At 31.0% G+C, this 15415-nt stretch overlaps 2 protein-coding genes across 4 annotated transcripts in view; one reads left to right on the forward strand and one right to left on the reverse strand.

Annotated features, from left to right (window-relative positions):
* Positions 1 to 15415, reverse strand: part of LOC117169284 (transcription factor SOX-9-like) — a 92279-nt gene that overhangs the window by 44250 nt on the left and 32614 nt on the right. The window lies entirely within an intron of this gene.
* Positions 12372 to 15415, forward strand: part of LOC117169864 (transcription factor Sox-10-like) — a 37222-nt gene continuing 34178 nt past the window's right edge. The window contains exon 1 of the mRNA XM_033356372.1: positions 12372 to 13941. Coding sequence (XP_033212263.1) covers positions 13196 to 13941 — 746 coding nt within the window. The 5' untranslated portion in view covers positions 12372 to 13195. The remainder of the gene's footprint in view (positions 13942 to 15415) is intronic.

The raw sequence follows: 15415 nt of genomic DNA on the forward strand, positions 1-15415 counted from the left end.
GTAAAAAACGTTACATACATAAGGCATCACTGCGAATCACTAAAACACTAAAATCAATAAAACATTAAAGTGTAAAAAATGTATGTTACTTTATTGAAAATTGTAATAATATTCCTTGTAATTTCCCTAATAATATTAGTATTACCTTTTACTATTAGTATTTATATCCAAAATAATAATCACACACTTACGAAATAATTAATGAATGAACAAGTAAGTGGTCTTTCACAAACTATGCGTAAGGTATTTTTCTAAAATTGTCACCCTCTCCCATGTAAGATACTGTGAATTTGCTTCGACCCCCCCCCCCTCCCCACCTGGTAAGATTTTGTAAGCTTAGGTTATGGGCATACATATAAAATATAAATTATGTTAATTGAATAAGACTAGAACCTTCATGAAATCAGTTTAGAAAATAAAATGTATTATTAACGATAAGTATGTTAGTTTTACAAATGTACCCTTTTACAATTTCTTCAGGTAACCAAATGTTTTTAGTCCAAATTTAAAAGTGTCTATTCGAAATTAAAAAGTGTAAACACTTTTTGATTAAAAAATAAAAAAATAATAAAATAAAAAAATAAAAAATTAACTTTATTTTCTAAGCATAATTAACATTTTGCTAACCTAATATGTTATTATGGTATCATTAAGCCATTTCCCTTTCGGGGTAGGCGCAACTCACACGGTGAGGAAGGGAGTAATGTGAGGAAGGAAGTATAGATTTTTTTAGAATTATCTAGAAATCTAGTGTTACTTATTTAAGATTAAGTAACACGTTCGTCCTGCAACACTGCTCTGACCCAGCTTGCTGATCAACCTCTCAAGCAATGACCCCAAGTGAAGAACCTCACAAAGTCGTCATATGAGGTTCCCCACTGGGGACCATTAGTATCCAAGGTCTTTTGTTTCTGGCACTTCAGTGTTTATTTAAATTATTAACATTACGCCTATAAATGCTCAAAATTCCTATTTTATTTATCCTAGGGTTCATAGTATTTCTCTTCTTTTCTCGTTTTCCACTTAGATCCGAACTGAAAGTCTACTCTCCTGTTACACATAGCCGCGGCGCGACGTCGATTCTCGGAAGGGCTACAGAAGGGAGGGCTATTAAAGGGTTTCACAGTATTTTGTTCATAATGTAATCATTTTGCTAAAAAGATATCCTTTTTGGTTAAAAATCCATCTTTTTGTCTTGAAAATTAAAAAATTTAATTAAAATTTTTTTCTGGACTAAAACAATTTTTTAGTTAAAAATTCATCTATTTTGATCTTTTCCTAAATTTTCTAAATTTTAAATGTCTAAACTCTTCTTTTTTGCAGAAATGTCGTATTTTAGGTTAAAAATGCAACTGTTCGGTTAAAAATAAAGCAGTTTTGTTTGAAACTGAACTTTTTTGTTGAAAATTCCTTTTCTTTGTTGATAGTTAATTTTTTTAACTAAAAATTTTAAAGTTCCTTTTTTGGTTGAAAATTGATCTTATTAAGTTAAAAATTCAATTATTCAGTAAACAATTCATGTCTATTTAAAAAAATTCATCTTTATTGGTAGAAAAAATCGTACTTATTGAAAGTTTAACTATTTGGTTGAAAATTGATATATTTTCTTCAAAATTCGTCTTTTTAGTAAGAAAATGGATTTCATTGAATAAAAATGCAGCTTTTTGCTTACAAATTCAACTGTTTTTTATTTAAAGTTAAACTATTTTTTCTCGAAATATCAAATATTATACATTTTTTGTTGAAAATTCATAATTTGAGGTTAAAAATTCAACTCTGCGTGAAAGTTAATCAGCTTTATAAAAATTCTGTTTTTTGGTTAAGATTCATAAATTTTTGTTTGAAATTCATCTGTTTGGTTGAAAATTGGGTTGCTTTGATAATTTCTTTTTATTAATTTTTTAAACTAGTAATTTAAGTATTTGGTCGAGAACTGAACTTTTTGGTTTAAGATTAACTTTTTTCTTGCAAATTAAAATTTTCGCATTTGAAATTCGTCTTTCAGGCTTGAAAATTCAACAATTTAGTAAAAAATTTAACTATCTGGCAGAGAATCTTTTACTGCTTTATAGAAAAATAATTTTTACAAATAAATACTTAACTATTCCATTTTAAGTAAAAAATTTATATTTTTCAGTTTAAGAATTCAACTATTTATTTAAAACGGTATATAATTTGTTGAAAATTCGTATTTTTTGTAAAAAATTAATATACTTACTTTAAAGTATTTTATTGAGAATTCGTCTTCTTTAGTAGAAAATTAATTTTCTTGTTTAAAAACTCAATTATTTGTTTTAAAAATGCCACTATTCTGTAGAAAGATTGTTCTTTTGACAGATTTTTTTCCCTGTGAATTTATCTTTTTTTGAAAAAAGCAACTGCTTTGTTGAAAGTTGAACTACTTTTTTAATTCATAAGAAAAAGTAGTCACTAAACTCATGAAAAAATGTAGTCTTAATTTATTGATAAATAAAAGTCTTTTCTCCCTTAACTGAAATTTAAGGTAAGAAGCAAAATTGTAAAAAACTACTTTTAAAGTTACGTTGGCGTAAGTATTGCTTTTGTAACTTAGAAATGTAGACTACCGCGTGGATCTCGTTTTCTCCATAACAAAAAGTCCCACAATCTTCGAAAGGTTTATTGAGGAAGTAAGAAATTCCTAGCTGGCAAAACTTTTATTGCATCAGGATCGGACGATATAAAGAGATATTAAGTCTGCTGATTTTATTATCAAATATTTGTGCATAATATTTCTTCATATGTTATGTTCCTATATAGTATATATGTTAATACATTTTTAATACATTGATTTAAGCAAGACTAATTTTAATATATTATTTAACATTTAATTACTTTATTCCTTCTATTTTCTTTCTTCTTGGGTGTTTATAAGATTTAATATGACCCTGACGAAAGCGAGAAAAAATTTCGAGGTCCTGGGGACTGAATTATGAGACGTGACAAAAAAACCTTTACTGCTGACCCACACATCGACAAATTGCATGAGATCTCCAAGAAAAGGAGAATGATTTATTGGAAGTAGACTAAGGGTTATCGCTGCGTTCACTTCAATAGTTTAAACTTTAAATAACGTTTTCAAATATTAAAAAAAATTAAACGCTTATGAAAATCACTTTATGTATGCCGACCTTCACGATCTGTTATTTACTTTTTAGAATCAGTGAGATTTTATTGACAAAACAGCTGGAGATAGTTCGTCGTAGAATCAAAGTGACCCGTTTCTTACTGATTCAAATTTAGAGAGTATATAATCTTAAAACTATTTTAGTTAAAAAAAGCAACTACATTAACTAAACAATACATATTAAAAAGATGATGCAAGTTGCCTGAAATTAATAAATAATTGTCGTTGAATTTTTATGAAAGTTTCTCACATTTCTTAAATGTTTTTGTTTGTTTCATAATTTCGGGATTTGTATGCTATTCTCTCAAACCTGGGGTTAGCAGTCTGAACTCTCAAATCTCGTTTTGTGTAGGCCTGTAGCGTCACGTACGCGTAGCTTGGTCAGATGCCAACATAAAACGAGATTCGAGAGTTTCGACTGCTCTAACCCCAGATTTGAGAGTTTAGCATGGAAATACCTATTTGTCTATTTCACTTAAATTTAGTGAACGAATTTCTGAACTTTTAATAACAATCAATTCAAATAAATAATAAGTATTCCACTGACAATCCTCGAGCCTTTTATAGATATTTCTACTAATAAAATCTCACTGGTTCTATTTCAGAGAGACGATCCTGAATTAGATAGAAACTTTGTAAATAATAACAGACAACATTGAACATGAACAATAAGATTTGCTGCTGAAAATGCATAATGTATAACTTCTTCAATTCGAGATAGCAAGAATTCACTGATAAATCAGTAACTATACTGAAGTATCTGAGAAATTGACTGACTGTAGTAGACAGACATCTCTCTACATTATTGTAGAATCAGCGCAAAATGAATATTGTCTGTAAAAATTCAGCCTCTGAACTTAAATCAGTGAAACTTAATTGAGAATCAGTCGAATTTTACTGATTCGCCCTGTTAAAAAAGACTAGAATTTTCAGTGACGGACACTACATATTTCAGTAGTTTTTACTTTGGTGACCAGAGAAATAATAGTAAACTTCAGTGAAGTTTTTCCTGTTTGAATTTTCGAAAAAGAAGTTACTGATTTTCAGTGAAATTGTCATGAATAAAATGCAGAGGAAACTGAAAAATCCGTCAAGTTCACTAAATTCACTGGAAAATCACAGTAGAAAATATGAAAATGTTAAGAAAAATGGAAAATGCAAATAGTTGAAAATCATAAATGTAGTTGTGACTTAATTGAGCATCAAAATGAATCAAATTTTGGAAAGTTGACTCGGAATAGAGTATAATTTTGAACCATATTTCCGTTCACTTTAAGCCGAATTCAATTTAGTCATTACACTTATTATACTGATTTCCCAAAAATTATAAAATTTGTTGTTAAAAGTATGATATTTTTAATTCTAATATAGGTACACTCCAGGTCCCATAGAATCCGCTTCGGTTATGTAATTCCTAGAACTGTTGGCCCACACAGTTTCTCAGGGCGCGAGTACTCAGTCGAGTATATTGAGAAATATTGTGCATTTCAACTGGAAGCGGTTTATGAGGCTCTGACTGTTTGTGTTTCGAGGATACCGATTTATTAACAAGGCCAGTGCCAACCAAAAAACGAACTTTAGAGTTTAGAGAACAACAAGGTCTAGACTTACTGCCGATTACATTGTTGTTTGAAAACATACTTATCTCATTTTAAGTCCTTTCGTGCAATTATGTTACACAAATGGACTTTTTTGTGTATGTTTTTGTTTGTTAATATTCCTTTCTAAATTTAATAAGTATCAACTGTTTGAACAGTAATTATCCACTGTTTTTTTAATCTTAATTTCTTTTCTTGAGTAATTCTGATGTAAAGAGTATAGCCCCCCGCGTGGAAAAATATTCTGGCGTTGACCCGGCCCAGACCAGACTGTATGGTTCACAGTCATGCCACTGACCAGATGGTCTTGCCTGAGCCTGGTTAAAAGTGTAACGTTTTATTTGGCTAGATCAGGTCTTCCAGACTAGACAGTCTAGCTATAGTCGACAAAACACTGATATTTTTTTTGTTTCATATAGAAAAATTTATAAAAACAAATGAAATTATCGGCTTGTCCACTATTGTATAAAAACCAGATATAATATATCCACTTGGGTAGACTTGACATCAGACTTTCATGTAATTTTTCCATTGTTAAGAAAATGTAGTAAACATTCTTGCATTTCACGTAACTATTATTGAATAATCGAAGAAAAGTCGAAAATTCATAGACGCAGTCACTTAAATTTCAAGCAACTATTTTTTCTATGTTAAAACGAAGATTCACGTTTTTTCACAAAATGTCACAAGTTGCGAAAAAAGTCAAAGAAAGAAAATAGTTTCTCTAAACAAGTTTTAGAAAAATGTCTCTTGACACGTTTCTCTGTCTTATGTTATTTTTGAGATTTTTGTGAATATATGTATAAAATCTTTTCACATGAATTTTTGTTTCAAAGCAATACAGTTTATTGTTTGATGAAAACCCAAAGAGGACTTACTTTAATGAAAATAAAAAAGTTCTGTCTTCTCTGCAAGGTAATATTTTCAGTAAAACCGCTATGAGTTTGACAATTTGGAATTTTGTTTACATTATACAAAGGATTTCGAAAGAGGACGAGAAATTTTAAAAGAATTAGAAACAAAAAGACAAATGACCATATTTTTAAAATTCAATTACTCGCATAACTTCGTCAACAAAAAATTTTCGACCAATTGGCAAGATACGACCTAAGATATTCCGTTTGAAAAACCACATATTTGAGTAGAAAATGATCCTCTGAGTCGAAATAGACTGCTTTTGTCCGATTTGAAAATGAGTTCGTATTTTGAACAATAATTGATCTTCTTCTTTGGGGTTAATCTGATCTCAAGCTGATAAACATTTGAAAAAGTCACCCCTCTCGGCAGGAAGAAAGGGATTTGATGGATTAGGGCAGCTTGAAATCTAAACCTTTCTAGCTAGTGTATCGTAAAAGAGAGCATATATATATGTAGCAGCAGGCACTAGGTGCACGTGACGTCATAATTATTGGCTACGAGACAACCAATACCAGAGGAGGTGTAGGAGGAAGCGAAGGGAAGCGAGTGTAACAGATAGAATGTAAAATTGAATGTACAAGAGAGAGGTAAACGATGGGAGGAGCAAGAAACTATCGGATTGGTTCACCTCCCGCGAGAATATCGTTGCTATGGAAACTCTTACTGACGAGAGACATGACCAAAATAAATTATACAGATTTTACACCGAGTACTGAGAGCAAACGAGATACTAAATCCGTGTGAAGGGGGAACAAAAAATGAATTAAAATGAAGACGGTTGTGCAACGGGGGAACTTTCAGTTTTTAGGAAATACAGATATTCTATACTTGTTTTAACAATTAGAATTTTATGCATTTCTTCTCTGTTTTGTGGTTTACGATACCTTATTGATGAGCACAGTTCAAAATCATTGGCACAAATAAAATGACTTACAACCACACTCAACTCCCGATATAAAAACCCTCGATTTACGGTATTCCTAGAACTGACGGAAAATGCCGGTTCATGATCAGGGGAGCCGCGGGGCCGAAATAGAAGTGGTGCTCATTCAAGCGTGACAAACATCTCGAGGGCCACACTCTCAACGCATTAGTTGCATCAAGTTGCGTCATGTGTCCAAATTCAACAGAAACGATTCATGTGGTCCTACTTGTTCACGTTTCGATTCCCCCGATTCAGGATCGAAGCCACACATATCTAATTTAAATACTGTGTAAGTTAATTAAAGACTTCTAAAACTTTCGGATAGGCTGCAAATTTATAAAAATTCCGTATAACGTTTTTTACGATGTGCAAGGTAGCCCTTGAAGTAATTAAAAGAGTCTGTGTATTATTCCGTGACTCGTCAAGTAAAGTTTTGAAAACTTATTTTTCCCGTGTAATCAAATATTTTACTTTGTCCATCAATGCAGAAACATTCGCAAACCTATTCGGTTGAATCAAAAAACGTTGTGCTGCTTCAATCCTAGAATACGGTTACTACATGGACAAAAAAATAATTGGTTGACTCAACTAAATCTTTTTGGTTATTTTAACATTTTAACATCCAAAAAAAAATTTTGTTTCTCTTTTTGTAATTCAAGGAGATAAAGCTTAATAATATTTATTTATTTTTAGATATGGTTGTGAATAATTTGAAAATTATGCTTTAGGATCAAATGAGCTGCCCTTAAATTTAAATGTGTAATAGTGGTGAGAATTGAGTCCCTGCTCCCTGAATATAAATCAGTGAAAGATTCAATAATTGGAATAGTAATCAGACATTTAATTGATTAATCAGTGATTTCAGACTTATTCACTAATAAATACAGTAACACTAGAATACAAAATGTGAGACATAACCTCAAAGTTGTATAGCAAAGCGTTGTTATAATTATTTTAATTATATAGCGAAAATCATTTCCCGAGTCGATAAATTTTTCAATTTTTGAAGTATAATTGTGGAACAGTATCTGCTGGAAAAATATACTCTAACTCGTATAAAAAGTGTTTAAATCACGAGTGCGAACATGACAGTCGAATTTTAAAAGTAATGTCATGTGTGAGGTCACTTTTTATTTGAAGTCATCAAAACATATCACCTTTTCTTATGTCATCACTTTCGTGTGTTTTACGTTCCTATTACGATTTTTTGTTTGAATCGACACTATAAGTGTATTTATTTGGCTGATCAGCACCAAACCTGGATCAGACCAGACCATCAAATTGATAAGAAAGAAAGTCTTGTTTTGATAGTGTGAATTTCTTATTTTCTAATATTTTAGACTCCCTGCAACTTTTGCGGGCAAGAAGTATCAGGTCTTGGCATTTCTCAAGTGAAAACGACCCTTACTGTGTACTAATGTTTGCGTTATAAATATTTGGACCCTGCATGCAATAAGTATGGGATATAATATGTTTCGCTTGAAAGTGAAAAAGCTCTTGGCCACGATGCGACACGTTGACAGAACAACGGACTTTCCCACAATTAGGCCCAACATATTATATCTCATTATATGAATGATAAGTGTCATACCTAAACAGCCGGCAGATAAAAAGGCGTATTTCTTTATACAATGATGAAAAAAAGAAATCCAGAGATGCAGGATGAAAAGCGCGTTTTTGCAATCTGGATTTCCTGAACCTCTTACTTTAAATTCTTATTTTTTCTTTGATTTTAGATTAAAATATAAGTTTCTGACAAACGTGAGTTATTCTTATCATTTTTGTTTATATTGCTAAAATTGATATACAATATTTCCCTTATAATCTCCTCGAAGTTGAAATCTTCCTGCAAATTCAGTGAAAATGTTCTGAAATTCTAGTTCTTTTCACTGAATATGGGTATTATATGCATAAAAAAATATGAGTTTGATCCAAGTAACATTTATATAATGTCTCGCTCGATCGAAGAAAGTATTTTAGTTAATTTAAATAAGTGTTTTCCTAGTCTAAGAAAATATTTCGGTTGATTTAACCAAAACCTATATAGTTCGTCTAACCGTAAAGGATCCAAAGCTAATTACCATAGAATTGTGCCATATTGTGTGAATTATTCAGTAGTTTATATTAACTACTAAATGTCACAAGAAGAGATAATTCCACGCTAAGTAATTTTCAATAAAAATTGGGCAGGGTCCTTTGTTCATTTTGATTAAAAAAAATTGTTCTTTCGTTTTACCAAAAACTAATCACGCTATAACTGAGGGCGAAAAAGGCGAATGTTTACGTTCGCTACATAATTTTTGAATGTGAAGTTTTGGTTGAATTAACCAAATATTTTGCTTGATTCTAGTGAAATTCTCTCTTATATTATTTGATAGATGCAACCAAAAATTTTGTTGAATCAACCAAATATGTCTTAAAATCAACAAAATGATTCAACCAAAAACTTTGATATATTTTGGAGCAAACGAAGTTCATCAGCTAAGCAAAAATATGGTTTATTTAACCAAAATGTTTTCTAAAAACAATCAAGTGCGATCAACAAAACGATTTTGCTGAATGAAGAACATTTTTTCTGAACTTACTGAAAGACTAGTGAAATATGAAATTTCAGTGAATAGTCAATGATTCTCAGTCAATTTCCATTTTTCAGTGATTCTAATTTAAAGAGATGGTATAATAATACCAATGGAAAATTTTAACTATTCTGGATAAAATGTAATTCAGTATCCTTTTGAACTTGAACTTGAAGATTGTATGAACTATAATTTATCTGGTTAACACTGAGATCTTATTTTCCAAAATTATTTATTTTAATGACAAAATTTTTAATCATTTGTTATATCATATGACATATTGTCAAAAAGTTCGTAGAGTTAAATAAATTATCAGCGTATCAAAATACATTAGTATATGGAGTTTAAACAAAATCGGAGGTTTTGCCTTTCCGGAAGTACACCCAAAGAAAATTAGCAGAATTATAGCATTTCCAAACGAAATAAAAAAACCAAACGATACTGAACATTTGAAGCCAAACAACGCAAGATACGAAAAGAAAACCAAGAGAAGAAAAACTTTGCTTTTTGAACCTTCAGTCAAATTTTGAAAGATACGAAAAAAGATGACAAAACAAAAATTGTGCACCCAGAAAAGATCTACATATTTGTCATCAATCACTTTTTTATAGATTGCACAGTTTTAATTTTATTAGTCAAAAACTAAATGAAAAATAAAAAATTAAATTTTTGAACAAACGACTCAAATCACGAAAAACATGAACAAACAAAAGTTATTCATCTAAGAAATAGCTAAAAATTTTGTATGAATAATTTTTTGATAGGATGTGTAGTGTTCGTTTTAAGTATTATAAAAAGCAAGTTTGAATGTGCCTATATAGAGCGCTGTCTATTGGATCTCGCGCTTCGTAATTAATAATATATTTATCACTAACTTCGCCCTCGATAATGTATTTACTTCGTCCTGTGTGCTTAGTCTTTGTACTTCCCAAACATTTGTGCAAATATCTTTAAAATTGGTAATTTGGTGATTGTGAATTCTCTTTTGTTAAAGCCCCTGCGGCTTTAGCGAAAACATGAATATTTGTTCCTTATTTTGCATTAATCTTTATTCAAAGATACCATGAAAAACGTATTGTTTTAATAAATGTATATTAATATAATTCATAATATGGTCTGATATTGAATGAGACATATTTCATTGTCTTGTTTTTAGTATATTTAAAAAACTACGTATGCAATCAAAATAATTATAAAAACAAGACAATGAAAATACGTCTGTTTGAATACCAATGCATATTATGAATTGCAATAATATACATTTATGGAAATGATACATTTTTCAGGGTAGCTGGCATTAAAATTTAATTCAAAATAAAGAACAAATATTAAAGTAATCATGATAAATAATATTTGTACTTTATTTTGCAATGTATGAATATAAGAAACCCCAGGCCGAGGTACAGAAATAAATGTAATATACATTTGATATGATAGTGTTGAACGTAATGCAGAAAAGTTCATATTTTGAACAAAATCTAGCGCGAAGCACGAGATATGTGATGAGAATGTGTTCCTTAATGCCGAAGGAGCTTTAACAAAAGAAAATGCACAATCAACAAATGACACTTGGCGACGTTTTGACCTTTAATTTTAAAATGTCTGTGCATTTCGAGTCACATTTTTGGTACTAAATTTATCTTTTTGAGTTAAGCACTCGACTATATTCTTAAAAATTCTTGTACACTCAACTTTCGATATAAGAATGGTTTCGAGCATGGCTGCCAGTGGCCTTTATCCTAAATAGGGGAAATCAAAACATAAATAGACAGGGCCGCTGGACCATTTCTGTTGGATTAGGCGCATAACGCAACCTGATTCAACTAATGCCCTAAGAATGCCGCCCTTATGCCGTTTGTCACGCTTGACTGAGCACCGCCTCTCTCTCTATCTCGGGGTTTCCCTCATCAAGAAACTGCCAATGACTTTTAATTCTTGGAATATCGTAACCCGGGGGATCTTTTATCAGGAGTTGAGTGTATGTTAATCAATAAGGGACCATGAACCACCAAAAACAGAACAAAATTGAATTAAATTCTTATTGTTAAAAATAATATAGAGTGACATTAACATTACTGATCTCCTAGGTGCAAGGGTGTTTTTATTCCAGAAGAAAAATTTAGAACCGTCAAGGACAATTAAAAATTGGTCTGGGCGGAGTCAACGAATGTTAGGGAATTCAAAAATTCAGATTTTCTAGCAATCCTGTTGTTGCAAATTTGAATAATTTTATTTATTGATTAAATAGTAAATAAATTATTTAAAAATTGCAGCGTTTTTAACCCTTGCAAATGTAAAAATAACGAGCATTTATAAGTTTTAGGTTATGGTAAGTAACTTAATTTACAGAACTCATTAATTAAACAGTTTAATCGGGCTGGAAATTAATAACATTTTTGTACAGAGAAATAAATGAACTATGTACTTCATGAATTTTAAACGTTTTTGAATAACAAACTCCAACTTCAACTTAGTCGTAACCAAATTCCAAACCGGAAAATAGCAATTTCCTAGCACTTTCTATCTCTTCGAAACGTATCCATCTTCAAAAATATGGAAAACATCTAAAGTGTAGATTTTCAAGTAAAATTTATCATATCACAGGATCAAAAATTTAAAAAGTAGGTCCAATTTTTGATTGGAAAAGCTCAAATTAACTTTCTTAGGGGGTTACTTACTTTTACACATGTCAAATACAAATTTTAATTGTGCTAAATATATCTGGCTTTGTTAATTATATATGCGAATTTGCAATATTTTTTCAAATTACCCAATTCACACTGACGAAAAGCGACAACAATGCTTGCCAGATATTCGTGACGCACCTATTTTTTAGAGAAGGAAACGAAACTAACATCAAGTATAAATTATTTTTAGAAAGAACTTGAAAAATTAAACATACTCCCTTAATTTGAAATTTCATTCGGATTACTGGCAAATTTCTAGATGCATTTCAATCTTTTTCCTGCTGCCCTCACCCTCAATCCTCCTTATCAAATTTCGCGTTCTTTCTCTTTCTTTCCAACGAATTTGGCCAGTCTTCTCTCTTTTTTAGTTTTTCTCTTGCACTCATTCTATCGTCCTCGAAGCAACAAGTGTTAACAGCAGGCGTTCGCCCCGCCTTCTATGGATAGTCGCGTGGTGGAAACTGCCCCGAGGCAATCCAACCACCTCACTTCTGCGCTGATCGCGCCGCACATCACAAACCCGGTGGGACCAGTTTCATATTTTGACGTTTCTTCCACAGACTTCCGTATACACAAAATAACCGTGCGCGCTAAAAGTGCCTTCAATTTCTTTAATTTAAATCTTACTTGTTTTCTTCACATCATCTTATTTCTTCCAATAAATCATACCAAGAAATTTCGACTACCAAACTCTATTTTCAAAAATGGAATCACTGAACCCGTAATCAAAATTCTTTAATTTTGTTGAAAATGGGATTTGATAAAATATCTGCATAGCTTGTGCTACATTGTCTTTAGACGTGAGATATTAGTGAGTGTACGTGAAGACATTTCAGTGAGTGTAAGACACTGGACCCTCTGAAAACTTTTTCGGAATAAACAGTTGTTTCTTCTCAATACCATACAAAAGTGCTTTTTCAAAGGGATATATTGAAGAACCCAACTTACCCATTTTGGTCAGAAGATTTGCTGAAAACTTGTATCTAGAAGTTTGAAGTTGCAAACTTCATCTATATAAACTTTGCATTGTAATGGAACAATGACGCAACCGAATGAGTGTTAACAATTATTTCTTGAGCGTTGATAAATATATGCAAAGATAATAAGACCCCGTATTACGAGTGTTGTGTTAATCGAACAAATTAATTAAACCTGACAGCTTACGTGCGAGGAGTCAAAGAGTAAAGATCAGCTATATCCAGCTGCTTGATTTATGCCCCAAGAAGTGAGATTGCGTACTTCATGACCTATTCCATTTTCCAGGAAGAATGCGAATCTTCAGTGTATAAATTTTACACAATTATAATTATCCTCTAGATTTTAAAAACGTGGTTGTTTTGAGGAAGATGAACGAAATTATGGGAGAATCATCAAATCTTTCAGGAAATCACGTTAATCCGGGTGCGAAAGTTACGCATTCTTGCACATCTGGAAAAAAAAGGGTGAACCGGATTGCTGATCGATCTCCAGATAGAAGCCCTTCTGAAGAAATGTCTTATAATCAAGTAAAAAGAAGTTCTAGTGAAGAAGAAGAAGAAGATTCTTATGGACTGGACCAGGAATCTGAAGTGTCATATTCTTCCTGTGGGAAGAGTAATTCGAATGATATTTCAGTGGAAATGAGAAATGTTCCCTCTGGAGCAGAAGAAGCTTATTCTTGTGTGAAGAGAAAGATGAACGAATTTATGTCGGAATCGAATTGTTCCGTCAGCTCTGGGGCTGAAGCTGCATTTCGATGTCCAGCTTTGAAGAGGAAAGTGAATGAAATTATTGGAGAATCTGCAGGAATAGTTTCTTCGGATGTAGAAGCTTTTTCTTGCGGGAAAAGAAAGATGAATGAGATTGTGACAGCATCGGGGATGGATGCTTCGGAGGTGGAAGTTGCTTATCGTTATGCGTCTGCGAAGCGAAAAAATAATGAAGGAGAGACGTCGTGTATGATTCCCTCGGGAGTGAATAATGTTAAAAATAATAATTGTAGTAACAAGAACAATAATGCGGGGATTGGACCAAATGGAGGGGAAGGAATCAGCGCGGCCGTCGCAAAAGTTCTGCAGGGGTACGACTGGACCCTCGTGCCTGTTGCTACCAAGTAAGTTATTGTTTAACTCATTTTTTCATTTCATTTTTGAACATTCACAATCTCAATGGATAATAAAATAAGAGCTCAATTAAATTTAAAAGTCTCTGTCTTTCCAACGCCAACTGTCTGTCTTTACTGCATTTTACAGAATAATTTAGGAATTCTTATTATAATTGAGGTTTAAAGTTGATTGGTTAAACATTAAACTTAAATTAGTCGATGTTGACTGATTTATTATGCTAATTACAATATATAATTGGACTGGTTTCAGTTTAAGGTAAATAATTGTGGGTTTTTGTTTTATTCCATAGCAGATACTTAAATTCTGAAAGCAGTTGAACATTTACAATTGTTTCGAAGTCTATCAAAGTCTACGGATGTTGTAAACGCATTTTTGTGTAAAATTGTATTGTATTTCTTGTTTAGTATTTCACTATTTCCTTGATTTTAAATAGTTTTGTTGAGAAACTTATCATTTCTTTCGTTAATTTTAATACATGCTCTGTATTTACATAAAATAGCATATACAGTATTTATTTTACCGTTTCTGTTAATTGTTTACTATTGTTTAACTAATTTATATTATAATTAAATTAATCTTACGAAAGTGCTAAAGTTATTTAAAGTATAAAAAAGACGTTTTTAAAAAATGATTTATAAAATAGAGGAAAATTTTCCCATTCTTAATTAAAACTAATTTTGGAAGAGAACATACGGCAATTAAAAAAAAACACATTTCAGGTTAAAATGGCGTATTTAAAAATATTTATATTGAATTATATACTTGTTCTTCCTCTTTAGGTAAAAGTTGCAATTCTTAATTAAACCTGATGCTGTAGGGCATATTTTATTTCTTGAAAGATTCTCTTCAAACCTCTGGTAAATTTTTATTAACACAATATTGTTTTGAGAAAAATATTGTTTATAAAAATAACAATTGTGTAAATCCTAAATAAACATTTTTAAATAAAAAAGTACTACCAAAGAGATTTGTAAAGAATCTCTCAAGGAATAAAATGAGCATTACATCAATCCAATTAACTAAGAACTGCAACTTTTACCTGAAGAGAAAGGAAAAACTTAACACTCCATGTAAATATTGTTAAATAAACAATTTTAACCAGAAATGTTCTTTCTTTAAGTTTCTTTTATTCTCTTCCAAAATTAGTTTCAATTAACAATGGGAATATTTTTCTCGAATTTATAAATCATTGTTAGAAAAGGTCATTTTTGAACTTCAAATAACTTTAGTACAGTCTTAAAAATCATTTGATTATAATATAAACTAGTTAGATTTTAGTAAATAATTAACAGAAATGATAAGGTAAATTTCGTCGATCAATCTGTATAAATACACGAAATGAATTAAAATTAAGGCAAAAAATATAAATTTCTAAATAAAACTATTTACAATATAGGAAATACTAAACAAGTAATTCAATTCAGTTTTCCACAAAAATGCATTTAAAAATTCATAGACTTT

The sequence above is a fragment of the Belonocnema kinseyi genome, chromosome 3, assembly GCF_010883055.1.
Source record: "Belonocnema kinseyi isolate 2016_QV_RU_SX_M_011 chromosome 3, B_treatae_v1, whole genome shotgun sequence".
Taxonomy (NCBI): domain Eukaryota; kingdom Metazoa; phylum Arthropoda; class Insecta; order Hymenoptera; family Cynipidae; genus Belonocnema; species Belonocnema kinseyi.